General features: G+C 34.0%; 1 protein-coding gene across 1 annotated transcript; it reads right to left on the bottom strand.

The window, feature by feature from the left end:
• Nucleotides 1–4,646: 4,646 nt before the first annotated feature.
• Nucleotides 4,647–23,041, bottom strand: Tpr2 (Tetratricopeptide repeat protein 2). Its single transcript, XM_071591618.1, has 11 exons — nucleotides 22,905–23,041; nucleotides 21,787–21,875; nucleotides 21,583–21,707; nucleotides 20,874–21,062; nucleotides 20,453–20,571; nucleotides 20,221–20,374; nucleotides 13,631–13,795; nucleotides 12,756–12,921; nucleotides 10,978–11,130; nucleotides 9,040–9,189; nucleotides 4,647–6,907 (listed from the first exon to the last, which is right to left on the bottom strand). The coding sequence occupies exons 1-11, from the start codon at nucleotides 22,964–22,966 to the stop codon at nucleotides 6,786–6,788; spliced, it is 1,494 nt and encodes a 497-aa protein (XP_071447719.1). The 5' UTR covers nucleotides 22,967–23,041; the 3' UTR covers nucleotides 4,647–6,785.
• Nucleotides 23,042–27,197: the final 4,156 nt, after the last annotated feature.

Genomic DNA, 27,197 nt, shown 5'->3' with positions numbered 1-27,197 from the left:
AAGTTTTATTTACTGTCCAAATTTATCGCCCGATGTTACCTATCCTAGGGTATTGTCAAGCTCTTTTTTAAGTAAATATAGCTTTGAGCATATAATAATATTCATTTATAATTGGATTTTTTTATCTCAACTTTTTATATTGAGTTCGTTACTGTTGCAAAACTTGTGTCGCGTATTTTTCTGCATGTGGAAGAGAGAGTTTTGATAATTCCCTAATAGTTTCCCAAAATTAATAGGGCACACTTCCCTTTAACTGAGGTTTTCTGAGACTGTCGACATAGCATTTCAGAATGTATAAGTAAAGGCTTTTAAAGAAATAGCCATGTTCTGTATTAACTTTTTGAATAATGTATAGGTTGATTTATCCTGAAGCAACAGCTCTTTATCTTGGGATTGAGATATTTGCTGGGATAATATATATATCCCCATGACTAGAATACATTTATTAATTAAATCAGTTTTGAACATCATACTGTTATCTAGGAAAAATAATAAACAAGGGAGAATCGAAAACCTTATCCTATGGTATCCAGTATATTTTAATGAGGGATAGAAAACTTCCCGACAGTAGGAATGTAGAGATTCTATGTCCCTATTGAGAAAACCTAAGGATACGGTTTTGTCCAACTTATTTTACCATAATAACCTATTTTCTATTCCCCTGTTCACTACTCACAATCAGAGTAAATAGCTCTTTTTCATAATAATCTAAATAGATTCCTACCAAACAAAATACTAGACTAATATTATTGATAACCTTATAATGTAATGGAACATACTCAACACTTCAATTTATTCATTATATCCATTTATATTCCATCATGGTAATCATCATTGGTTGCTCTATTTATTTATTTGTTGCTAAGATACATACACTGCTTTGATTGTTGTTGATAGAGCAATTATGCATTACATTTTTGGCACAGTATTGTATGTCTTGAGAGTTTGCATTGTCGTATAAAAGAACCTAGCCATTAGTGTGAGAAATGTAATGACTTCTTGCCTTTTGCTAGTGGATATTTGGTAATATCAAATATCCAAAAGCAAAAATGGAAGCAATAAAAAACAAGAAATGGGAACCAGCAATACCTTTTAAACCAACAGACACTCTACATACCATGTCTACATATCATAAACCGTTTTTGCCTTCCTACGAAAAAGTATCTACTGAGCATATATTTAGTTTTTGATGAGTGAATACAACGTAATGAAAATTATTTGCACAATTTATTTGTTATTCTCCAGGAAAAGCCAAATATGTGTGCCCTAATATGCATGGAATATAGGCGTATATGGTTTAAGGAACAGGGTAATTGGGAAGAGAGAGTGTACGGAAAGAACAGTAATGGTAAACAAGGCCAACTAAATCAGCAAGCTCCACCAACACAGATTCTTCGGCGCACATATATTAAACGGAAGCCTAAGAAAAATAGATCACCCGCTGATGACTTTAAAATGAAAAGGTAATTGTCTACCATGGACCTGTAATCAAGGCTGTCAACTTTTGACTGTTATATTGTAGAGTGATGCACACTATATTTCAATATCATCAATCAATCTTAGAAGAATAAAAGTTAAATGTAAGAACTCTTCCGGAGTGTGGAAAATGGAAAACAGCAGAGCATTTATTATTGATGGCAATTTCGGGGAAGGTATTGACCAATAATTGAAAAGATAGGACGAGCACAAAGAATAAGTGCATTTCCATGGAAAAAATAAAATATATCTGGGATCTCAACCCAGAACCTCTTTTGAATGCACTGGTTCCTTACCAAATATATATCATGACAATGTAAAAAATGAAATCATTTGGACTGTGTGCAAGCACAGAGAAAGTACACAAATCAATGGTTGTGTTTGCATGTTACTAAGATTTTGATCGATTTGCTCCCCTGGTGATATAAAGAGATCAGCGACTAATGCATTATAAGTAATGTTGCAATCAAAGGCAAGCCTATTGCTTATTTTGTCCCAAGCGTATCTCTAACTTACCCATCCTAAGTTTACAGAATTCAGCGGCACACTGCTTAATTCAATATACATGTATTTATGTTCTAGACTTAAGCATCCAACTTTTGCCATTTCATTACCATACTGGTTCATTACTTATTTTGTGTATTCAATTAATGTGTTGTCATTTGTTAAACACAGTGCTTGGTCGGTGTAATATGTGCATAGGACATGCCAATTATAATGACCTACTATGTAATGTTTGTTAAAATATTAAGCGAGATATGGAGAGAGGAATTTTAGGACCGAGGGAGATGAGATGGAAGGATAGTGAGGATTACTGGAGTGACTGTTTTGAGTAATATACAGTAGAGGGGAAGAGAGCCAGCAAGGGGTTGCAATAATATTAAATAAAAAGGAAGGAAGAAGCATAGTTAACTTAGAGAAAGCGAATGATAGAATGAATATCTGTATTATTAGAAGCCCAAGCTGCACCAGTAAACTTCACAATTGTTCATGTCTACTAGTCACCAACAATAATAGGGAGTTGAAAAGGTACACAATCAAGAAGGAAGAGATGGTAGTGAAGTATGGTACTACGGCTTAGAGATAATAAATGATTATGGGAGAAAGCAATTGAGTCCTGCAGGAAACGGGTTAATCATTACCTACACTTGGCTAAGCATCATAAAAGGCATAGGTATACATGGAAAATGCCCAGGGATGCAAGGACCATATACCAATAAAGTAGGCTAAAGCAGCTTTAGCCAATGATCTAAATGCTATATGACACTGGTGGGCCACATGGCACTTGGAATTAAACATAAAAAGGTGGGTAGTGATGAATTTTTCGAAAAAGAGCAATTCCCTCCTGAACACCTGCTGCATCAGGTATACCGAAATAGAAATTGTACACTCGATTAAATACTTGGGCATTACCCTTGCTCATGACCTCTCCTGGGTGAAACTTTCACAGGGAATATGGGAACGAGCAAAAAAATTAGGATTTATTAAAAGAACATTGGGGAAATGTGATATTTTACTCCTCAGGCCTCAATTAGAATATGCTGCCAGTATATGGGATCCTAATTAGGCTCGATTGATTGCTGAATTAGATCGCATTCACCATAGAGGAGCTAAGTTGGGAATCACGGAGCAAAGGTTAAATTACAGATTAAATCTCTTGCATAAATTGGAAGGTGATCTCTTGAGCATGATTTTGAAAATGTATTATTACCCCAATCATACTACAGTAGGAAAGATCATGTCAATAAACTTGACCAGTTAGAATAGTTTATTTATTTCAGAAGTGTTCAAAACCAAAATGGTCATATTAGAGGGGACATAAGACATTGCATTAGGCAAAGATACTATCACGAGGAGGCAATTGATGACAGGGACCTTAACTAAAGATGTTAAGAAAAGGATCATCAAAACTTTGATATTAGTACTCCATGGAAACATGGTTATTGAGACAGGTATAATTGGAGGCTTTTGAAACATGGGTGTGGTGAATGATGGAAAAGATTAAATGAACAGAAAGAGTGCTATTCACCAAGGGGGAGAGGATTTTTTGTGAGAAATCAAAAGGAGGCACAAAAATGGATGCAGAGCATTTTGATTGATAAGATGTTTATTGGTTCCTAAAAGGCATGTTTGAGACATGAATGGAACAGGTCACATTGCTTGTAAATATTCCAGACAGACACGAATACAATTGGAGTTTGAATACAAATGATAGTTGTAAACAAGAAAGAAATCAGGAGCAGTAACAGCTACATGAAGGGCATGCATAAGAATTAAAATTACTTATCAACATGGGAATTCATACAGTATAGAATTGACTTTCGCACAGGAACTGTTTAAGTTTAGATTCAAAATACCACAAATTTTATATTTCCCTTAGTTTTCTCGGTAATGCTTTCAGGAATTCAACACCAGCATGACAAGGTTTCTGAGCAAACATAGCCGAGTTACGAGTAGTTATCCTCAAGTCATTACACCCTCGTGTGCTGTGCCTATGTACATTAGCAGAGGTAATCAATTTTAAAATGGCTGTTTTTTACAGTAAAATAATTATAGCATGGGAAGTATTCAGAGAGGGAATAGTAAAATTAAAGATTTTTTAAAGTAAGGTCAACTACTACATGTCCTTGGAACTTAACCTTGGATTCTAACTGCTCATTTCTGTCGCCAAAAGAGGTGAATGGAATTTTCCTTGGGAGGTAACAACTATTTGAAAATGGGATGTTGAAACCTGCTTTGGAGGGGAGAATGCTATGCAAATGAGGATGGGGTAGGAAAAAGATAGGCGAGTTGGATGGAAAGATGGGAGGGAGAGAAGTATGCGGAATTAAAGAAGAGCTTAATGTACATTCGGGTGTCAGGTTGTGTTTTGTGAGGAAGGCAAGGGAATAATTTTTGTACCATTTGTGTTCATCCAAAAACTACGTTAGCCAGTGGATTACAGATAAATAATAATAATATACATGTGAGAAAAGGCATTAAAGCAAAGCGTGTACCAACATTTTGAGGTATGGTTTTAAAATCAAATTAAAGAAAAAATAAATGTAAAGAATGGGTCTAACAGACACTCACAATCACAGCTTTTATAAGAAACTTCAATTAGCATTCTAAATAAAATGCACAAAAACTCTAAAGATACATTTCAAAATAAGTAACTTAAAACACATTCATTCTTATGAATTTTTTATTCTTTTTATACATACAATGATGATGGCCACAACACAATTTCTCTTAGTTTTCTTCTTTGTCTTACATTAGCTTCCAGTGTATTTCCTAAATCATACTGAATCAGAATTCTATGCAAGTATATAATTTTAAAAAGTTACTTAATACTCTTATCCAATGCTGAATTTTCGGTACCACAAACAAAATATGCATTAACAGTTATGCTTGAAGTATAGTATTATTTTACACATACCAAAATAATAAAATATAGACTTATTAAAATACAGGTACATTGGATTAAATTATATTTGTGACTAGTAGATGGAATATTTCAATTCATTTATGAACAATTTGTATAATTAAACATTTAAAATGTCAATCATACCTTTGAGACACGAAAACCTCTTCGATTGTCAGAAGAAGTTAATGGTGTAACTTAGTACGATTTTAATGCAATGCACTTCACACTATTAGTGATGCCAAATTAGAATAATAATTTATCACCTGTACTGTACCTTGTTTGTTCCTCAAGACAATAATAGACACAAAAAATTTCTTCCAGAAAACAAGGGACAAATGAAGAATTTAAGAAAATGTCCTCAAAAGGATTACAGAAACCGAATTGAACTTCAAATAACTTGAAATGTTGTTCAGCCTAATTACATTTGGGCTATCAACACTCTTGATGCAGATACATAATGATGTTTGACTTCTTTGATCTTCACTGTTAACAATTATTCCATGTCACAAATAACACTACGAAAAAATTTATATCAATTAAAAAAAACAGAAAATTGAAGAAATAGTTTGAAGTAAAAGCTGCTACTTCCTAAAGAATTAGCATGCATTCATTAGATTATGGCTTAACGGAGCAATGAGAGTTCCTATAAATGGTTTCAAATATCCACATTAAAAATGAGAAATACAAATTACGAGAAATACACACACAGGAATGTTAACACAGTTTTTAATTATATTGTAAATGTCTTTTTTTAGTCGTAATAACCTGAAATATATCAGTCATGCATGCAATTACAGGGAATCTTCTTGAATCCCTTGAAAAGTGAATAACCATTGCTTGCATGCAAATGCAACAGAATTTCAAAAACTAAAAAGGATAAAAGACCAAATCAATAAAAAAGAAAAATGGCCATGTAACATAATATCCAACAAATATTATGAATCACCCACATTGACCAACTACTGGTCTAATTAAAATTTGCTCTTTAAGATAAATGATAAATTTACTCATTATTTCTCTTTAAAACAATTTTACGAACAAACACTGAAGCTATTATGTGAGAACTATAAATATAGTTGCCAACTGATAACTTCAATTTTTGTTCAGTCTTAGATGGATTTTGCCATCACTATGCAAAATATGAAAAGGTATTAATTTCTCCAGTTGGTCTACTTAGCTCTTTAATTTTGAACACTTGCTTTTAGGTGCTTTCAATTCACCTTCTTGTAATATGTCATGCTTATAATACATGTGTTGCTTAAATTCACATTATTTACAACTTCAGGATACTCAGATAAAACTAAAAGGAGAGATGAATTTTTATTACCCTCCTGATCAATGCTGCTTCATTTGATACATCTGAATGGTCAACTAGTTAGTCATTATAGTACACTTTCAGCAATACAAATAGCTAACCTATGCTTCGCAACAATTAAAGGGAGAAAAATTTAATTATCTCAAGGATATTGATACTTTAAAGAATATATAGTAAATGTTGAAGGCAACAACAAATACATACATAGATGAGTACAAATGTTAAGACTGTTTAATGCTGATTTAAGCATAGGTTTGAACATACAAGAATATTGTATACAGAACTAACTTTGATTTGAAATTGCAATACTTTCATGAATTCCATTAATTTCCTCCCTCACAATCTAGGTGAGTTACTCGTGTTGTTTTAGGAATTGCATATATTTTCATTCATTCTTCATTTCCATGTCTTGGACCAATTGAAGTAAATCCTTGGTCAAATCAAATTGTTTCAGCTAGACCCAAAAATTCTCCTTGGAACATTTTTTTCATTACTGGATAACAAATATTTTAGGATATTTGTACACCCAACAACTTTTGGCATTAAATATAATATCAACAGTATACAAACGAAGAGCCATAATACAGTTTACTGACTAAATTGGAAAGAAAACCCTGATGGAAATCCAGAACTATAGAAGTTAAATGCTCCGCCGTGCCCGCCTTGGCCAAAGAACGTGTGAAATACATTAGCTGGGTCAAGATCAGCAGCTGTAATAAAAATTTTACAATAGTATCAATAAAAAAAATCAATTTTACCCTTTAGTTAAGAATTTATAAGCTGCCAAAAGCTTGAAAATATCATTAATTGTTTTTGTGTATCAGGTATTGTAACTTTGTAAACCCCTTGTGCAAGTATTAGGTAAAGTATTTACCCAAGAAATAAACACTGTGCAACAATACAATAAACATTTAAAGAGAGAGCAATAAAAGAAATACAAGTCAACAGGAAATTTAAGCAATGAAAAACTAATGAAATGCATATAAAAGGAGTTTCACATTTGGGTCCATAGACCTTTTACCACAATAAGGTGAACATTTCTCAGCCTGACACAGAGATGGCGCTCCAATCAGCAAAAATTTATGATTCCTGCCTTTGTGTACGTGTCATCAGTTTGTAAGACAAGTACCACCATTTGGTGGCTAGCATCCATCCAAAAACTACCTTAAGAAGTAGATTACCGACAAACAATGACTTATAAATATTCTATCACCATACAGTACATCCACTTTGGTACAACACAAAAACATATGCTCTTCCAATGGTTCCATTTTCTAGTTAAGTAATGAAATAAATAACAATGATAACAGGGACTAAGTAAAACAACCTATGAGCATGGAGTGAAAGCAATCATTATTAGACTTTTAAATGCACATATAAACCTACATTTTTAAAATTACTGTGTTGTTTGCATGAACGTACGAGTATCTAAAGGACAATTTTCTGAACATTGGATCTTAAAAGACCAATACGACCATATTTCTCTCCTTAACTCATCTGGAATTACTTTAACTATAATATTTAATGATTAAAACAGCACAGTGTTGTATAGTTTAGCAAATTTTTATTAAACCTGCAACTAAAAACCACTATGCAAACTTTTTATTTATTTGTTGCTACTCCAGGGTTTCCCTAATTACTGCTTTCAACTGATTAACAAGCAGCTTGATGCCAAAGTACTTCCATGTGAAGGCATTTTGAAATATATGGATGCATGAGATTTGGACTGACAGATGAAGGCTAAAATTGTCTGCCCCACATAACTTCCACTACTGGGAAGTACTGGACTTAAAGATTTAATTTCACTGGAACAAATATGATTAAAAATGCCTTCCTGTATGAACAGCTATTGTGCAAGGAAGTGAGCCAATGTGGGGGAGGGGGGTAACCATTTCATTTATATGAAAGAGGGCATGCAGCTAGGAATGGGAGAGTTATCATGGTTTTTGGGTACACCCCATCACCATAAGCTTTCAAGTTTCTACTCTCCATGCCCAGTGGTTCACTGCCAAGTTCCAAAAAAAAATGTCCATGCTCATGATTTAAATTATTAACATGGAAAACTGTTTCACAAACCAGACTAAAAACCTGAATGTTTTTTTATAAATTTTAAATATTTTAGAAATAAAAAAAGGAGAAACGGTGGATCACAAATGTGGAAAGAAATTGCCCAAAATCCCTGCATTGCTGAATGACAAGACTCATGCAGGTCAGCAGCTTGCAAACCAAAGTGAGAGAGTGCCTCTTTAATATTTTACTCATTTATTTGACAGTGTTTAAATTTACTTTCTTAGCCGTATGTTAGCTTAAGAGTAGAACTTTAGGGATTTCCATTGTAACTTTAAACAAAGGGAATAATTGATATGAAGAAGTAATGTAAGACACCACGAACCATAACATAAAAACAAGAGGTTTTGGTATTTGAATGGAAGGCCTATGCATTTTCATGGTGAACTTTCAATTCCACCAGTATTACCATCCTCAAGAAGCAACGTCATATAATAAACTCAGTTGTTGGATATGGTTAATGGTGGATTTCAGCTATGTTTAGTCCACTATATTTGAGGGCTAAGGATTATTATCAAACCATTTTTATTTAAAATATTCTGGTCAGTGACTTGTAAGCAATTTTTGTCATTTAGACAGTTTTACTGCATTTCAAATTGTAAAATATGGAGCCAAGAAGAAAAATGGAGTGAGCCCTTAGGTGACATTAACGACATTGTTCTAGGAAGAAAATTTGCATGGGATAAGGAAAAGATTGAATAGGGTCACTGAATCAAAACCATATGAACCACATGGAAATTGAAGACTACTGTGCAGTCACTTTTAAAATACTTACAACAAAATCCTTCTGACTCTTCCAAGTCTTCACCATTGTCATAACGAGCACGCTTCTTGGGATCGGATAAAATACCATATGCTTCTCCTACTTCCTTAAACTTCTTCTCTTGCTCCTTCTTTTCTGTATCACTGGCATCAGAGTGTCGATCTAAAATTGAAAATGCAGTTTAATTCCATAAAATGAATAAAGGCTGTACTGGATCCATATAATAGTTAATTTCTTAAGCACATATGTTTCATATTTCTTGGATTTTACAGGACTCAAGAAATGGTCAGAGACATGTTCAGACCAAAGAAACCAGTTTTCAACCCAAAGTTCGGTTTGATAGGTGATGATAGAGTTCACCTAATACTAAGTAGCAAACAGTAAGTGAAATGCACATATCAGATTATTAGTGATGAGAAAGCTGAAGGATCAAATATAAGAAGATTTTTCACATCAGAAAAGTGAAAATCAATGGCCAGGATAAATTAAGGACAGTAAAAATATTAATCATTGTATTAGCATTATCACTGAAAAGGTTCCATGGGTAAGCTCGTGAAAAAATTTGATTTTTTGCATTTCTTCCCAGAAACAATTCATGGGAATATGATACACCTAGGTAAAAAAAACTTCTGATGGACTCCAGAATTAAGTACAGCTTAGATACAGGTATTAGACCAACTGACTCATGGGGAAGAAAAATCAGTTTAAGGCAAGTTAACTTTAATTCTAAACCATCTTGTATTTTTTCTCACTAATTCCAGGGCTGGGGTTAGGCTCAAACAATTTACCATCGCAAGTTGAAAGGTTTACATTCAGTAAACAAGCACTTGTTGGGGAAATCTTTATGTCTTAAATGTGAAGATATGAATGCTGCAATGAAAGCTAAAGAATAAGTAATACAGTTTCAACAGTGTGAGCCAGGAATGATTTGGCAAAACTCAGCAAAACAGCATAATTTCAGTGAAAATTCCACTTTTTCACCCAAGTGGTCTTCCTCACCAACTGGTGAACTTTGAGTTTCCACTTCCACTAATGAAAAAGCAATTATTACAGGTCACCTAATGACCACAAAGTTTGACACTAATGTTTACAAGGATGAATGACCTATGGTGGAGGATTTCATACAGAAAAATACAGCCCCATGATTGCTGAGAAGAAAATTGGAGAAACTTTTCGGTAATCAAACAGGAAAGGTTGACATTAGCAACATTAATTTTACCAATATGGTTCCTTCTACGATATATGCAATGAATCAGTCTCTTAGTATTGGTTAGATTAGGCAGATTCAACTTCCTAGTCCTCAATCACTTTGGATAATTTACTGAAGTACCGACATATCCCTTTCAAAAATTTAATAACACACAATTCAAAACATAAGTTCATTGTGCAACATGCCTTCCCAGGCTACAGTACAGTCATTGATGGGCAAATCTTATAAGCCAAAGGGAAAATGCAAACTTGAGTCTGAACACCCAGCTATTATCTTTATCTACAGTAAGGTGACTTCATTATTGCAATCCGCTCCTCATTGCTCAAGCAAAACATAAGTTAATACATGCCATCTTACCTCAACCACAATTTTTACTTATAATTCTTCTACAGCTAATATACAGACATCATAACCAAAGGGACATAAATCATGCATGAATGAATGTCCATCCTAACTCTAAATCAATATCTGTTCTAACTTGAAGGAAAGAGTAAAAGAAACCTTCCTTCGGGTTTGACTGGACAACTTAGCTTTTCCTTCAAATTAAGAATATCTTGCAATGAGGTAGTCTAATAAATATTCCCCATCCATGGGGGATATTAATCAGCTCACAATTAAAACAGCACACAGAATAAAATTAGTTCAATAGGGAGGCCTTAAATTATTACTTTGACATAATTTAAAAGCTGCTTTTCATATTTTATATCCTTGACCAACTATTAGTAAAAAGAATCATTTACCTGGGTGATGAACCAGAGCGCGTTTGCGGTAAGCTTTCTTGATGTCATCCTCTGTTGCTCCACGATTCACTCCCAGGATTTTATAATAATCCTTTCTCTTGGATCTCTTCAATGCGATCTTGGCTTCTTGAAGAAGCTTCCTACAGTCTGTGCCTGAAATTGTTAATAACAAAATGAAATTTCCTTCTTATTCAACAAATATACATTTTTGCATTAATAAATATCCACATAAAAAGTAGCATTGTGGAAACCTGATTGTCTGGGTTTAAAGAACTGGTTACATGGGTATAAAACCCACCCTGGTACCCTGAACAAGAATAAAGTAAGATCTCCATATCTGGGCCCCAGCATAATTAAGACAGAGTCCAGCCATGCGATCCAGACAGGTTCATCAGTATGGAGTCACAAGAGTCAACACCACTGTACTCTCATAAATGTTTTTCTTCCAAGTGTCTACCAATATGGTAGAAAATAATTATAACATTCCAATTATTCATCAATAATCCATGTTCAGAATTTTAAATTGTGAATAAAATATTGCTAAATGAAACAAATAATCCACATGTTCATCTAAATTCCACACTTTTTGTACACATGGCACATGTATTTGCATAGATGCCAGTTCTTCCAAAATGATTTCATAATTCACCATGTCAAGGTCAAGGGTTCTTTTGGCAGAACTTGGGGCATAAGGCAAGGTAAGAAGATTCTTGAGAATTGCATGTATGTGTTTCTGCTGCAATCGAAATACAAAATTGATACTATGGAAATTATAAATGGAGGAATAAGTGCTTTTGATTTTGGAAAATGTTCCTTCCAATCAATTACTGAAAAATTGAGCCACAGTGTTGGTTAGATTAGATTATTAGCCACTAAACAAAACCATTATTTCAGCTAATGGATCAAACATTTGGTTTCATGCATGACAGTGAATAGGTGAATGTTTTCAAATATATTTCAGAAGTACACACTACGGACAAGTGAATATTCCAACTTATCTCCTGAAATTAAAGTGATCCATCATAAAAATGCAAACAAAGAGTCCAAGGGAACTATTCATTTATCAAAAGCTGATCCATCACATTAATGCATAAAAGCCTTCATGAAAATCTAGTAGAATCAAAGTTCCACCCACTAGATTGTATTGCTTCATCAAAAAACATCACATAATATTTTTAATATTTTTGCAGCATCAGAATATTAAGTGTATATATTCACCTAGTCACCTGCAGATGGCAACTTTGAAATATGATAGAGAACAGAAATGACTAAGCATTTCATAATGATAACTGAAATTTACAGAAGAAAAATTATGCCATTTTATAAGAAGTTTATCTCTCATTTATTTAAATAAAAAATTGTAAGGTTAAGTATCTTAATCCATGGAATAAATGGGATAATACCATTGTTAAACATAAGTACAATGCATCGTTTGCTTTAAGTTACTCAAGAATTATTACATAATTATTTGGTTAACTGCTTTATTTTAAGAGGATTATTTCACATTTAAACATGACCATTTGGCAAATGAAATGACTAGCTGATGAAAATTTAGTTAACCAGTATTGCTAATCCAACACACTATGCTGACCAGTATATTAAGTCCATCAATTGTGCATGATAAGTTATACAAGCAATTCAAATATTTATATCTTTGTAGCTATTTTTGATACAGAATTTGGCCAAACTAAATCTTCTTAAATACATATGTATGTAAGGCTCTATGAATGAGTTACTTTAATAATATTTTGAAGTAAATACAAATATTTGTTACTTACTCTTGCTTTTGTCCATTTTTACGGCCTTCTCATAGTCAATAACTGCCTCTTCATACTCGTTAAGATCCATATAGCATTTAGCTCTCCTTAATAGAGCCTTTAGATAGTTGTTGTCAATATTTAAAGCAACTGTACAATCCTCAACTGCTTCCTTCAACCTCCCAAGCTGAAAACAAATATGACTTCTAGATATTTTTTCAAATAACTTACACAAATATTCCAAATTTGGAGTTACCAGAAGTTGAAAGACAACTTAAACAATTCCTTTTTATATTACGGTTAGCGAGTTAATGAGAAGATGATTATATTCCATGATGGTATTGTGATAATCATGTAAGGCCTTCTGTTTCAGCTGGGTTGATATAATAGATAATTTTGAAGCAGATAATATCAACAACAGACAATGAATTACAACATATAGTTAATTATTTAAACATATTTACCCCTTACTAGGAATATATCCGTGATTTGAATCAGTTATTGCTTATTTTAAGATTATGTACCTGGTCTGACGTTAGTATGCATTAGGGAGCAGAGTTTGCAATTCAGTGGATCATAGAGTTTTGAAGAATGTTATTAGGGCTATTGATCCTCAATGGAAGCCTCCTCCCTAAAACATCATTGTGGTCAAGGACAGATGAGGCCTTACCCTGCAACCCTCCCCTTCCTGCATCTCTCCTCTTCCAGTTGGAAAACTATATAAACCATGCATTATCATTTATGAACCCTACAATGTTGCATGATAACAAAACTTGGGTCGTACAACATTAAAAATCTTAGAAAATCAAGTGTGTGGCACTAACTTAATACAATATGATCTTGAAGCAAGTGCAATACAATTAGGCTCCTATCGTTAAAACCCTAGTTACACCAACCTTAGACAAAACTGTAGCCCTGTTGAAGAACAATTTGGCATTTGTCATGCGATTATTTGGGTCGGTGGCAAGAGCATCTGAGTACAACTGGTATGCTTCGGTAAAGTTGCCTTTTCTGAATGCCTCATTTCCTTCCTCTTTCTTTGCACGTAACAGTTTTGCTTTCTGAAAAAGATAAAAACCAGTTAAGTATAATTGCATTGCTGTTTACAAGTTAGAGAGAGCTCTTTAAATGAAGAAATGGTAATGACAGCTATTAACAACATATTTATTATTTCCAAGGGAATGACCTTCTATGAGGGTAAAAGTTATAACAAATAACTAAAATAAGTCATGCTTGGGCCTGAATTATTTTCTTAAAAAAATTAATGTTTAGAAAATCTTTTGGGAAAAATGTGCAGGACATGCAAATATCTAAATAAAACAATATTTAATATTATTCAATCAACTATTCCCTGCATATATATTTTGTAACATAAAATGGCACCAAAATCAGGCCCTAGAATAAAGTTGTAAAATGACAACAAAAAACAATACACTTCTTCACTGAACAAAAACCTTTAAGATAAGATACAGGGTTTGAAGCGGCTATTACTTCGTAATCTGTTTATTGCTAACAGTCTACCATTTAAGGTAAGGTTTTGGGTGGACACAACATACACAATAGGACAACAATACATTTCCTCACCTCCTCCGAACAAAATACCCCAGCATCTGAAACGACAAAAAGTCCCTCTCCTATTCTTTACATTTCTTTCCTCCCTATAATCTATTTTCATGCCTATCCTATTCCTACCACTTCCTCAGTTGCCAAACATTCCACCTCTTTCAGTCTTCAACATCCCATTCAAATCAAAATGCTATATATCCATCTCCCAGGCCTCCTTTGGATTTCCCCCAACGAACCCACCTTCCCCACCATGCCTAGCACTTCCATTTCTTTTCCTTTTTGTCCATTTAATCTTTTCTATCCTTCTCCACACCCACATTTCAAAAGCCTCCAATATATGTCTATCGCCTTGCTTCTATGCCCATGTTTCCTTGACGTACCAAACCATGTTGCACATCAATGTTTTGATGAGCCTCTTCTTTATCATCCTTACTCAACATCCCAGTTATTATTTCCCTCCTTGCGATTACCCATTTGCCTCATGCAATTTTTCTTGTCCTGCTTATCCAAAATATTTTCAAGATAGGTTAATGAATCTTTTAATATTTAACTTAGTCTTTTCCTTTCACAAAAATCCATGATCTTTGTTTTGTTTAATTTGATTCTCATCTCATAATTATTGCACTGATTTTCCAATGCACTCAGCAATGCTTGCAATCCTTTTTTGGCCCTTTTAGTTTTCCACCTAGTTTTATTATTTATCCCTTTGTCTTCCAACTAATTATCTCTGCACTCTACATTCTTCCTTTCCCTTTTCTTGTCTGTCTTTCCCATCTTCTTGTCTGTAGTACATATTATCTTGTCTTTTCCCTATAATTTCATTTGCAGCTTTCGTTGTCCTTTTTTAAATTGTTCCCATTCAGCTTCTAGTACTCAGCTCCTTCTCCTCACCAAGAATTTCTCTAAAGCCTGCTGATACTCTTTCCTTTTTACTCAGGTTAAAACTTCTACATTTCAGCCCTTTAACTATCTTCCCTGTTTATCCTCTTGAATCTGACATTACAGTTCAATATCACTAAATTATGATATTAATCTAGATCTGATCCTGGAAAACTGTGAGCATTAATCACGCTTCCTAAATTGTGTCCAACCATAATATACAGTCTGATATCTAAATTCCTGGGCATTTCCATGGATGACTAGGCCTGTTGTTGTGCTAGTCTAGTGCTATAATCAGTTTTTTCTCCTGCAGAACTCTGTGCCTTCTGCCCATGGTCATCCCCATATTTCCCTCCCACACTATATACTTCCTTTGCTGACCATTGAGTTCAAATACCGCATTCAATATGTTTCCTTCTAGGAACAGCCATAATTATGTCCTCTTAACTGATTGTGTACCCTATTGACTTCTTCCTACCTATGATTGCTTGGTGGCATGTACATTTCAACAATGATCACTTTCATTGGTTCTACTAATATTACAATGCTTCTTCCTAAGTTTTTGTTCAATACCCCCCCATGCTGGCTCTTTCCCTCTCTACTGTATATTCTCCTATCCAAACTATCTAACCGCTAACTTCCTTATGTCTGGCCCCAATAATTTCACTTAACTGTCATGGGTGAACCTATCAGGAGCAATTTGTCATTACCCCAGCTGGCAGAGCTCTAGGGGTTATTTGACTGCCTAAGCCCTTCCACAACAAAAAGATCATAGTCCATGGAGAGGGCATCATCTGTTAATGATCATGATGTTAAAAGCAAAACCTGAGCGTTAATCAAAAACTTTTTACCCAGGGGAAAAGTGCAAGTGTAGTTCAGTTGGTAAATAAGAAGTGTTGGATAAGGTTGCACATATACATATGATGTGCACTGATTTAATCTATGAAAAAAAGTAGATTCAAACAGAATGTTGAATAGTATACAATTGAAAATGATAACTAATACATCTAAATTTACTTAATAATGAGAGAAGATGAAAGCAGTTTTAGCTTAAAGTCAAATTTGTAAAATATAAAAAATTAAATTGCAGCCAAAGGGCTAAGACACACATAGTAATCATATAACCAATGCATGTTGTACCATGGAACAGATGGAAATTTCATAAGTTAGCCACTTCTAGATTTCCATTACCAATTTTTTTCACAAGGAAAATGAAATGATTTTACAAAATTTTCCCCAAACTAAGTTGAAATCTGATTACACGCTCATTTCAAATCTTCCCTCATTGCTAAGTATGCCACTGGTATCACCTCAGTCATCCCACTCTAATGGCTGGAGACCTAACAACTCTTGCCTCATGCCCTTGTGCTAACTTGCATAGTAAGACTTAGATACAGATCAACTATAACATTGGTTTTTGCTGAGACCTGCACACTCAATGGCCTAGCCTGATACCACAACAAACAGGAACATTTTTATCGCTGTAAATTCCCAAATTCCAACTAATATTTTCCCAATTCGGACATCAAATTTCCAGAATTTTACATTAACACCAGTTCTTTTTCACTATTTTTTTTAAATTGTGCAATTGCTCAATTTTCCATATTTCCAGATTTTCCCTTCCCTGCCATTCTGTTTCAAAGGTACACGACAATGCCAAATAATTTCTGTTGTTATCTATGTTACTTTGTTCTAACAAGATTCAATAGTTCAATGCAACAATTCCAGAGGGTAAAAATCATTCGCCTTGCCCCAGATTCGAACCCAGATCCCTCAATGTCTGGTCAAGTACTTAAGTCAGTTAACCTACTAAGGCGTCCTCGTCCTAAAGCACTCGACTGGATATTGAGGGATCCAGGTTCGAATCCCGGTCAAGGCGAATGATTTTTACACTCTGAAATTGCTGCATTGAAATACATATTAGTGAATGACGCCATTAAAAGTCACTGTTGCGGCTTCTTTAGAAGTTTCTTTAGAAGATTCTATAAAATAAGATGAGTCTTAAGAGAAGCAAGGGGATAATATTGCATCCCAATTTTCCAACGAACTGGTGATTATTGAATTTATTAATGAAATATAGATGTTCTTATGCATGTTTTTTTCAGCATTTCAATATTATAATGTAATATTAGAGTGTAAAACACACTAATGTAAAAAATTAGTCCCAACTGAAAGAGACATGTGGTCTCATGAAACTTGGGCTGCAAGATTGAGTAAGCACATTCTTATCAGAAATACAAGAAAAAAATAACATCACTTTTACAGAAAACTGGGAGTGGCAATACTAAAAATTAACATGTTCACAAGAAATATGAAGCACCATGAACTCAGTATTTAAACTTTCAGAAAAGATTTTTGCACATTGTAACATTAACTTATGAATATGATTCACAAATAGAATCATTAACCAACTTAATGGTGAAAAACAGAATGAGATAGGACCAAAAGAGTCATTTATATTTAGAATCCTTCTGATAGACAAAGAATGGGCTAAAATTAATAGCAGAATTATCATTCACACTGGTCATTCTTTAAATGATGGCTAAATTATGTGTATGAATTCATAATATGATTAAGAAAACAATGGGAATGTCATATTTTGGACAAGCTTGTCCATATCAGCTGTAATTTGACAGGATCAATACCATAAAAATAAAATTAACCACATTACTTGTTCATGTGAATTGGTTGAACAGCATATCAAGAAATTAATTAAATGAACACAGTCAGTAGTCCTATATATTTACTTAAAATACAATGCTCATTTCAAGGGCAGGGGCATTATTCCATAATTCATAAGTTGCCCAATGGTATTCTACGAATGACATCAGTAGTTATTCCATAATAGCAGCAGGCATGGAATCAGCAATGACTGATGCATCTCTGATGCCACGGAATAATTAGGGTAGAGTGAAGTTAATGCCTAATGCACAACGATCTAAGTTGATGGAAGGTTTACAATAGAAAAACTTTTAATCAATGCCATTGGCTGATATTAGTTCAAGTAGTAGTAGTTTTTAGGGGAGGCGACCGACTGCTGAGGTCATTTGCGCCATAGGGGATGGACAGGAAAGGATGAAGGGTGGAGAGAAACCCGGTGTTGGCATCAGCCTACTCTTTACTAAAGGTGCCGAGGGGTCCGCAGCTTAACGTCCCATCCGATGGATGGCGTAATCACTCAAAGTGCCCTCCACAAAGCACCTCAAGTAGGGATTGAGATACCTCTGAAAAATATTCAACACCGCCGGGAATTGAACCCAGGCCCTCTGGGTGGGAAGCCAGTACATTAGCCCCCGCACCATCTCAATCCCCATATTAGTTCAAAGCAACTGAAAAACAGCAAGCGCTGATTATATAGGTAGACACTGGGTGCGGCAACATAACTTCCTTTACGCAAAACACTTTTAAAAAAGGAAGTTATGGTGCTGCACCTTGTAGTTTTCCCTCCATATTCATAGGTTCACAGTTTTAAGCCTTATGTCTCATAATTACCTTGTATTTTATGATTACTGTTTTTATATCACAGATAGCAAGTAGTAGACAATACAGCCTCATATGTAATTATGAAATAAGAAATTGCCAGAAGTATTCTGTAAAGTATTATCATTGCCCATTCATATCCTTTGCATTAGCACATATCACTCATGACAAGGCATTAAAGAAATTAGATTTTAACATGGAATTGCATCAAAAGGTACAGGCAACATAAGTCAAACTTAAATTAGAGTCCTATTCTTTCAAACTGAAACTCAAGAACCTCTTCCAATGAATTACTATTATTTATTGAATGAATTTTTAAATGACATGCAGTTTTATGCATTGTGCTTTATTACATTTTTTAATATATGCTCTTTTTCAAGCATGTTGATATTGTTGAAAAGTATAAGCATTTTGTACTTTACTTTGTGCTGGACGACTCCTAAACATACATGTATGGTCAGTAAACAATAAAACTATTATTATCATTATGGTTTTAAAAGTTGACGCCAAGCTTTCTGACATGAAATTGTGTCTTAACACCTAGCTGGAGGTTATCATCTGCCGTAAATTTTTGTGTGAGCAAAACAAGCTTTGGCGAATAATGCTATTATGTTAAATTTATAAAACAATAATTGAATTCAAAATTCATTCCACAAAAATATGAAATGACTACGTTATGCAGCTATCTTTCGTCAAATCTTATAAACCAATTTCTCTAGGTTTGTCAAATAATAATCTTATGTATTGATAATGTTTTAAATTGGCATGTGCTATGGAATTTATTAATTAACTTCCCACATTTATGAGCTATGGATCAGTGATATCTAAGGCATGCCTCAAATTGCAGACATGGGTATACGATGTTATGTTTGTCAATATTATTGATAACCCAATGGTTAAGGTAGGTTTTGGATGTATACAGCCTAGATAACAATACATTTACTTGCCCTTTCTGACAGAACAACCTGACACCTGACAGTACAATAATCTCTTCTTCAGCAATGTATACTTACTTCATTTCATCCAACATCCCAATTCTAGTCCTTCCCTTTCCTAGGTTGCTTAACACTCTCCTCTCCATCGCAGTTTTCAACATTCTAAATATTCTTAGAGAACTCAAAAACAAAGGAAAAAACCTTCACTGCACACTATGAAATGGTTTGATTGATCCCGTAAGCCTTCTCTTTAGAAATATAACAACTCATTCTACAGCCTGAATCAAGTGCATAAAAATACATATGCCAAAACTATTTCAGAAATGCCATTACGTCATAAACTTGGCAGCCCGACAAACAGTGTCTTAGACTAATACGGAATGCCATTTCACATAGCTGACGGCATAATGTCAAGATAAAGCTAATAGCATCAGGCATCATTGCTAGGGAATAAACCAGTTGTAGAACTCCCATTCAATGAATTCTTCAGAGCAATTCATGTTATAATGAATAAAATAAATGAACACAATGGCGACCTTAATTCCACCAATGTAACATGAATAACTCGTTAATTACATAACAGATATGTTAGAATGAGAGAGCCATGACAATTCCCAGTTCCATACCTTATAGATGTCTTGTGCTTTTACATGGTCAGGTGCAAGACGTAATACATGCTGGAACAGAGTAAATGCCCGCTCCACATCATCCTGGTAATATGAACAAAGTCCCCGAACATAGACAGCGTCTGCATTCTGTTGGTCCACCTGTAAAATATCACTGAAATAGGTTGTTAAATAAATATGTATTCAATGTCCAAAATTCTATATTCTGAAAAATTATTTACATATCGCTTACATTGCAATGTCTTGGGCCTCTTGGAATCTGCCAAGAAAAGCTAAACACTCAGCCTTTGTCAATTTATTCCTTGTACATGCTGCTGCTATTTCCAGGGCTTTGTCCATACAATATACAACCTAAAAAAATATATTTAAAACTTCTATAAGTCATTTATGTATTGAAAATCATGACTGAAAATTAACACAATATACACGACTTTTCATACAAATTTAGCAAGCGAAAATAGGTCAGTTTACATCTAAAACAGAAAATCAGTTCCAGACTTCGACCCTGTCAGGGTCTATGGTAATGAAACTTTTTTTTTGTTTTTACATCCCTGCGTTTTTTAGCCTTTCACAACATTATCATTAAAAAAGACACACCGACTACATCAACGATTGAATTGTGAAATCAAAGATGATGCTTCAAGTGACATTACCTTACGATACTCCCTTTTGGAATATGATTTGAGAGCATCTTTTTCAAAATGACGCAGAGTTTCCAGACTACTCATTTCAGCTGCAACTGTCGCATTATTTGGTTCCAACTGCAATGAACGTGCAAGTGCCTGCTCCGCAGACACAATGTCACCGAGAGCAATTGCACACTTGGCCAACCTAATATGACCCTGAAAATGATCCAAAATACAAATCAAAATTACAAACACAAAAATGATATCCTTGAGATTATTACATTCAACAACATAAAACTGCATATCAAATTTCAATGGACTAAGATAAATACTGCCTTAACACCAATGGTGTTTACTCTGCCAGTTGAATCTTAGTTATATTTTAATATAGTAGCCATTACATTAGTATTATTTAAATGCATGTTAACATAAAAAATGCTTGTATAGCCAAACAGACTTTCAGCAATTGGTTAAATTCACAAGAAAGCATATTCCAAATTTCCTAAACTATCAATTATAAGGTAAGCAATTTTACAACATACAGGTTATTCTGTGCACTTTTATGGTCTATCCAGGATGTGGTCTTAAAAGAAACAAAAAATTTCGTGTTTGCTAATATCTTACTTTTATAACAAAAATCTATCACTTTTAAGATAAATATCACCGAATGTTTTTATAAGACATTACTTTAATTTATCCCTATTAGAAAAACAGTACAACAATCATTGGTAATTACCTTGACGAAGTCTGGGTCCAAAGAAATTGATTTTCGAGCATCATCCAAAGCATTTTGATACTGCCTGAGCATCATGTAGCAAGCTGAACGATTTCCATAATAGGAGGCGTTTTCTGGACAAATGTCTACAAATATGAATTCATAATGAGAAAATGTCATAATAAAAGATTAAGTGAAGGAAGTTATACTGAATTATACAATTACCAATAGCTTCGGTGTAATATGACAGGGCTTTTTTATAATTCTGCGATTTATAAAATTCATTCCCATTTTCCTTCTTAATTTCTGCAAGCCTAAAATGGAGTGAAATGACAAAAATAATTTTTAACCATTTATTTTGTAACCTCTCAATATGCACTATGTTTCTTACATTTCAGTCAACAATTAGTAATCTAAGGTTAAAAGGAGGCAATGACGACCATAATAACCAAAAAACCAATAAGTGGCTACCGTTCATTATTCTCCACCACCACTCGCACAATAACTTAGTTTTTACGAAGGTTCATGAATCATGAATCATCATGAATCGGAAATGTTTATGAAGAATCAGGTTGCTATTTTATAAAACAACTCTGGGCTGTCATTGGTAAGTTGCCACGAGTGAAATAATACTGAAGTGATTCTGGCACATGCTCGCACATTCGTCGCGGGAGGATATATCAAAAATTACCGCATGAAACTTACAACTACGTGATGATTTTTCTTTCTTGTAACAGATGAATTTCACATGAAAATACACACGATATTTCTATTTCACGAAATTTCCACATAAAAACTCGTCTGTTTTTTCGAGTAATAACCATTAGTTTTTCTCCAAGTCCGGCAGGAAACGCAATTTTTCCCTTGAATGTTTGTCCTTACAGCAAGGATCATTAAATGAAATGCATTAAGTCCAGCCCACACCATTGCATCTTCAATTATAAGCTTTCAGCGGAAACGTGCCTTTCTGTAATTTCCGCAGAATTCACTCCATAGCAATACTTCACCCAGAGGAGTTAGAGAAAGAGAATACGAAATATGGGCTAAATACATTGGACGAAGATTAAAAATTTGTTATCAATAAGTCAACTTATAGATAATTTACTGAATGTGCTGCAGCAACAATTCTTGATGGCGATGGGCTTTCATCCAAATTTCTAAACCGCCAAAATTTGGGTAATTTCTTAAATTAATTTGGCTATAAATTAATTTCCTGTTCTCGAAAGGATGTTTCAGTTAACAAAATTGTTGATTTGACATGGACTGATCCGCATTGCTACTTAGATTAAATGTACAAATATTTCTAAGGGAGTAAATTACTTGCAAACTAAAACAATACTTACTCTTCCCCGTTGATAATGGTTACGTCGTCGTTGTTTTCTTCAACTTCCATTGTGTCTCCCATGTTTTTAATAATTGCGGGAGCTTAACAGAAACAACGTCAATGGACGTTTGGTTGCCTTCTCGTAGCGAACGAATGTTGTTCAGTGTCCGCAGATGACGTTGTTTTACAATGAATCCCACATCGTAGTTACTACCTTGACTGATAGATAACGCTGGCGTTGCATTACTGCCGCGTAGTTTGAATACCGTAATAATAATAATACTTTATTCATTTTGAAAAATGGTACAACCATATTAAATGTCGTCAATATAAATATTATGGAATACATAAACATGAGTTCTTAAATGTGATGAAGATTGTCACAAAAGAATCCATCCAATGAGTAAAGTGGGTGAGCAATTAACCAGGTATGTACCCTATTCTTGAAACTCTGGATTTCAACGGAGTCGGCTGATAAAATAGTTATACAGCCGTACGTTCATATTATGAAATGTGTTGTAAGTTGATAACAATCTACAATAAGTAGTATTTAGATTTGGTTTACCTCTTGTGGAGTAGTTATGGATGTTAGTTCCTAATTGGTAAGTTTCTAGATTAACTTTCACATGAATCAGATCCTTAAAGATATATAAATTAAATACATTCATGCTTATATTGCTAATAAAAAAAAGGTTTGCACGAATCATGTGGCGGTATACTAGCAAGAGAGCGAATAGCTCGCTTTTGTAGTAGCAAAATTTGTTTAATGTGGGGAATGACCCCATAACTCAACACCATAATTCAAATGACATTGAAAGAAGGCATGGTTTAAGTGATAAACGATACTCATTTGAAATGAGCAAGTTGAGCTTTCTTAACATATACACAGCTTTACTCAGATTATTACGGGTTTGACTGATGTGAGTCTCCCAGTTCAGTTTTGTATCAACATAAATTCCTAGTATTTAAGTAGTTTCAACATCAGTTATTTTTTATTTAAGACTGCAAACAATATGCCGAGTTTTGTTAGTTTTTAAATGTAAATGATTAACATCAAACCATTCCTTAGCCTGTCTTTGGATAGTGCTAAATGTTACCTTTGCATCTAGATGTTGATATTTTTGCACAAAAGTAGTGTCATCAGCATATAAAACAGATGAAGGTTTAGTATAACAGGGCAAACAATTAATCATGATAATGGAAAGTACTGGGCCAAGCACAGAGCCCTGTGGTATACCATATTTTACTTTAAGAGCTGCAGATCGACAGCAATCAGCCATATATTGTACAGTTCATATTTTACATTATTTCTCATTTAATATTAACAGCAAAGTCCTGAAATTAGTAAATCACCTTGTTCAGTAATAGTGAATATTTTGGCGATTGAATTCCAACGTTAATGTACGTATTAAGAGTATTACCTTGGTTTGTGTGCCCTTGCATCGAGTGATCACCTTAAAATTGGTTATAGCACCCTCCTAACTCTACATACCATAGGTTCACCACTCAAACCAAGGTGGTGTTAGTAGAAATCAAAACATCTGCACTTGGCATGCCATATTTATTTAATGTAATGGCAAAAACAGATAAAAAACAGCATAAATGAATAATTTCAAAATGGACCTCACATTTCAATGCAAATATTTACCATACACTGTATATCAAGACATCAATTTTCTGGCAAATCACACCAAAATCTTCCCAAGATTTTTCCATATTTTCTATGCACTGGCTCTCTAATTATGTAATTAAATCATACTAAGAATGTGGTATTGCAAAAAATATTGGTCAATATTACTTGGGTTCAGTCTTTAGAACGAAGTATCTAAGTGAGTTAATAATGTATGCTAATATGTACAGCATCTAATAAATTCACCTTATTGAAATAGGCTAAGCGAAAAACCATAAAGCAAAAACATAAAGGGTATGTTAATTTCTTCATGAAAGTACATGGTAAATAATATCACCACAAAGATAAATTATAATAAAAGAGCAATAAATAATATAAGTGAACATTTTTAAATTTAACCCCTGCTGTGCCATGGTTATAATAAGGTAAACGCCAATGGCCATTCTATCTCTAAATAAAAAGCTAAGTATTGAACCTGATAAATTAGTTACAACAATCAATAAAATAAACCCCCATTCCAAATAAATGCCTTCAGAACATATGAAACATGTAAATTTCAAGTCATCAAACAAATATGCACTCTTAGAATAGCTTATGCAAATGCTGAGAAACTATTCAAAACTTTCACAGCACCAAAAATAACTACTCAAGAACATTTATGAAAGTCAATGAAGACAATCTACAGAATAAGAAACAAAAAGTGAATTGATTTTCAGTGCAATGGATGACACACCATGTAAAATTAATTGATTGGTTCATTTTATTCATTTCTATACAGAGCTGGTTAATAGACACCAATGATAGCTGAAAGAAGAAATCCACAAAATCAAATGAAAGAGAGTGAAATGTGAAAAATTGAAAATTAACTGTACCAGAGAGTATTGGGATTATCAAATAGGACACATTTTTCCTGGGGTCATTGTCCTGGGGTGATTGGGTCATTTAACTCCTTGCTACATATATTCCTTGGCCAATAGCTGGTAGAAGTTATCCAGAATGGCTGGAGGGTTTTGTTAGTCATCATCTAACAGAAAAAATAAAAGGGCATCCTACAATAAATTAAGATATTTTGTAAGGGTTGCCCTAGAATGGTTACATGGATGAACCTCAGGAAATATATGCCCAATTGGAACATCCACATAATAAACTGACCCCATGTTCTTGTTATTTTCAATGAATTCCTTCCTTTGTCACAATCACCCCCTTCTGCATTAGATTCTATATCTTGTTCTAAAAAAAGACAGGATAAGCCGGTAAAAATATTGCAACCCTGTTCCATAGTATTTCCTTAGGCCTGGTTGGAAGCGGAATGATTAAATAATGCAGTTTTCAATACTGCTGAGAATTGTAGTGAATTAGGGTTGGGATTAGGCTCACAGTTTTGCCTTATAGCATATAATTTTTTCATTTGGTTATAAATTGAGGTTTCTTAGGTTGAGGTTTCAGGACTATACAGTTTTCAGTCAATCCATGACAACATTACTCCTCTCATTTAAGTTAACCACACATCTTAAAAAAGGATGTTGGAATATCTTTTTCTTTCCCGGGAACTCTGATGACTGGATATTGGTAAAGGCTGATTTACATTTATCTACATTAGGACTGACAGTTCTTTGGAAGTACTGTTTCCATTGCACCAAATGCAGATTGTAGAGCAGGTGCAGCATTGCTTGTCATTTTCATTTTCCTATGCATTCTCCAGGATTCTTCAGATCTTTCATATCTGAACAAATGATCTATTTCCCTACATATTCTTCTCCATGGATTCTCCTAGCATTTTCAATAAGTTTTTTGATCTTCTTATAGAATAACCCATTCCTGTTGAAATGTAATATAACATTCCTCAAGTTCAACCATTTCTGATACAGTTTCTTCTTCTCTTCCACAATTGCCAATTCTTCTGAGACCATCCATTCAGTTCCTCCATTATTTCTTCTCTTCCTTCCTAAAGATTCTTCAGCTGCTTCCACAATCAATTACCTCAAGAGCCCAAAAATTCTTTAGCCCTTTTAGCTCTCTTTGGCTGCAAGCACTCTTTGCACTAGTCTTTGTTGATGTATGCTCATATTTCACACTTTCTTCCTGCAACAGATGTTCCATGTATTTTGGGCTATCAAATAGTGGTCTCATTACCCTGCTTTTTCTCATTGAATTGTCATTAAGCCTTAACTGGAAAACTATTTCTGAAACAACTAGATGGTCCATATGCTATTCTTCTCACATCCTGTACTTTAATTAAACACCATAAAAATGTTCATAGTTTATAATTTATTTAAGATTTCTTGATGGATTTACACATGTATGCTTAAATACTTCTTTGAGCTCAATTTTAGTTTTCATAAGAAAACATTTCTGTCCCTCGGAGAAATCAATCAGTCTTATCCCATAACTATTTTCTTTATCTTCTTCCTGGTCCTAAGGACCAATAACTTCGTCATTTATTCTACTTCCAACTCTTTATTGCCGTCACCCATTATTACCAAATCATATCCATATGGGCAGTTGTCTACCACTTTACCAAGGTCTTCATAAAAAATCTCTCCTTCGCAGCTGGATCATCATAATTATGAAAAGCTCATGTGTTTGCATTAGCATTCTCCTTATTTTATCATTAACTTCTTTCCATTTAGTAATTCCATATTTCCATTACTTTTTTACAAGGACGAATAACCTAGGTTCAGG

Source organism: Hetaerina americana, unplaced genomic scaffold (genome assembly GCF_022747635.1).
Source record: "Hetaerina americana unplaced genomic scaffold, ioHetAmer1.1.p SCAF_5, whole genome shotgun sequence".
NCBI classification, from domain to species: Eukaryota; Metazoa; Arthropoda; class Insecta; order Odonata; family Calopterygidae; genus Hetaerina; species Hetaerina americana.
Note: the sequence above shows the minus strand (reverse complement) of the source record. Positions and strands in the feature narration are given on the sequence as shown.

Bases quoted from the DNA above. Each gene is read 5' to 3' on its own strand.
- Tpr2 (XM_071591618.1), bottom strand. From the start codon at position 22,966: ATGGGAGACACAATGGAAGTTGAAGAAAACAACGACGACGTAACCATT. The intron at 21,063-21,582 runs GTAATTACCAAT...GATCATTTTCAG, and splicing joins TGGACCCAGACTTCGTCAAG to GGTCATATTAGGTTGGCCAA. The intron at 12,922-13,630 runs GTTGGTGTAACT...ATTTGTTTTCAG, and splicing joins GGGCTACAGTTTTGTCTAAG to CTTGGGAGGTTGAAGGAAGC.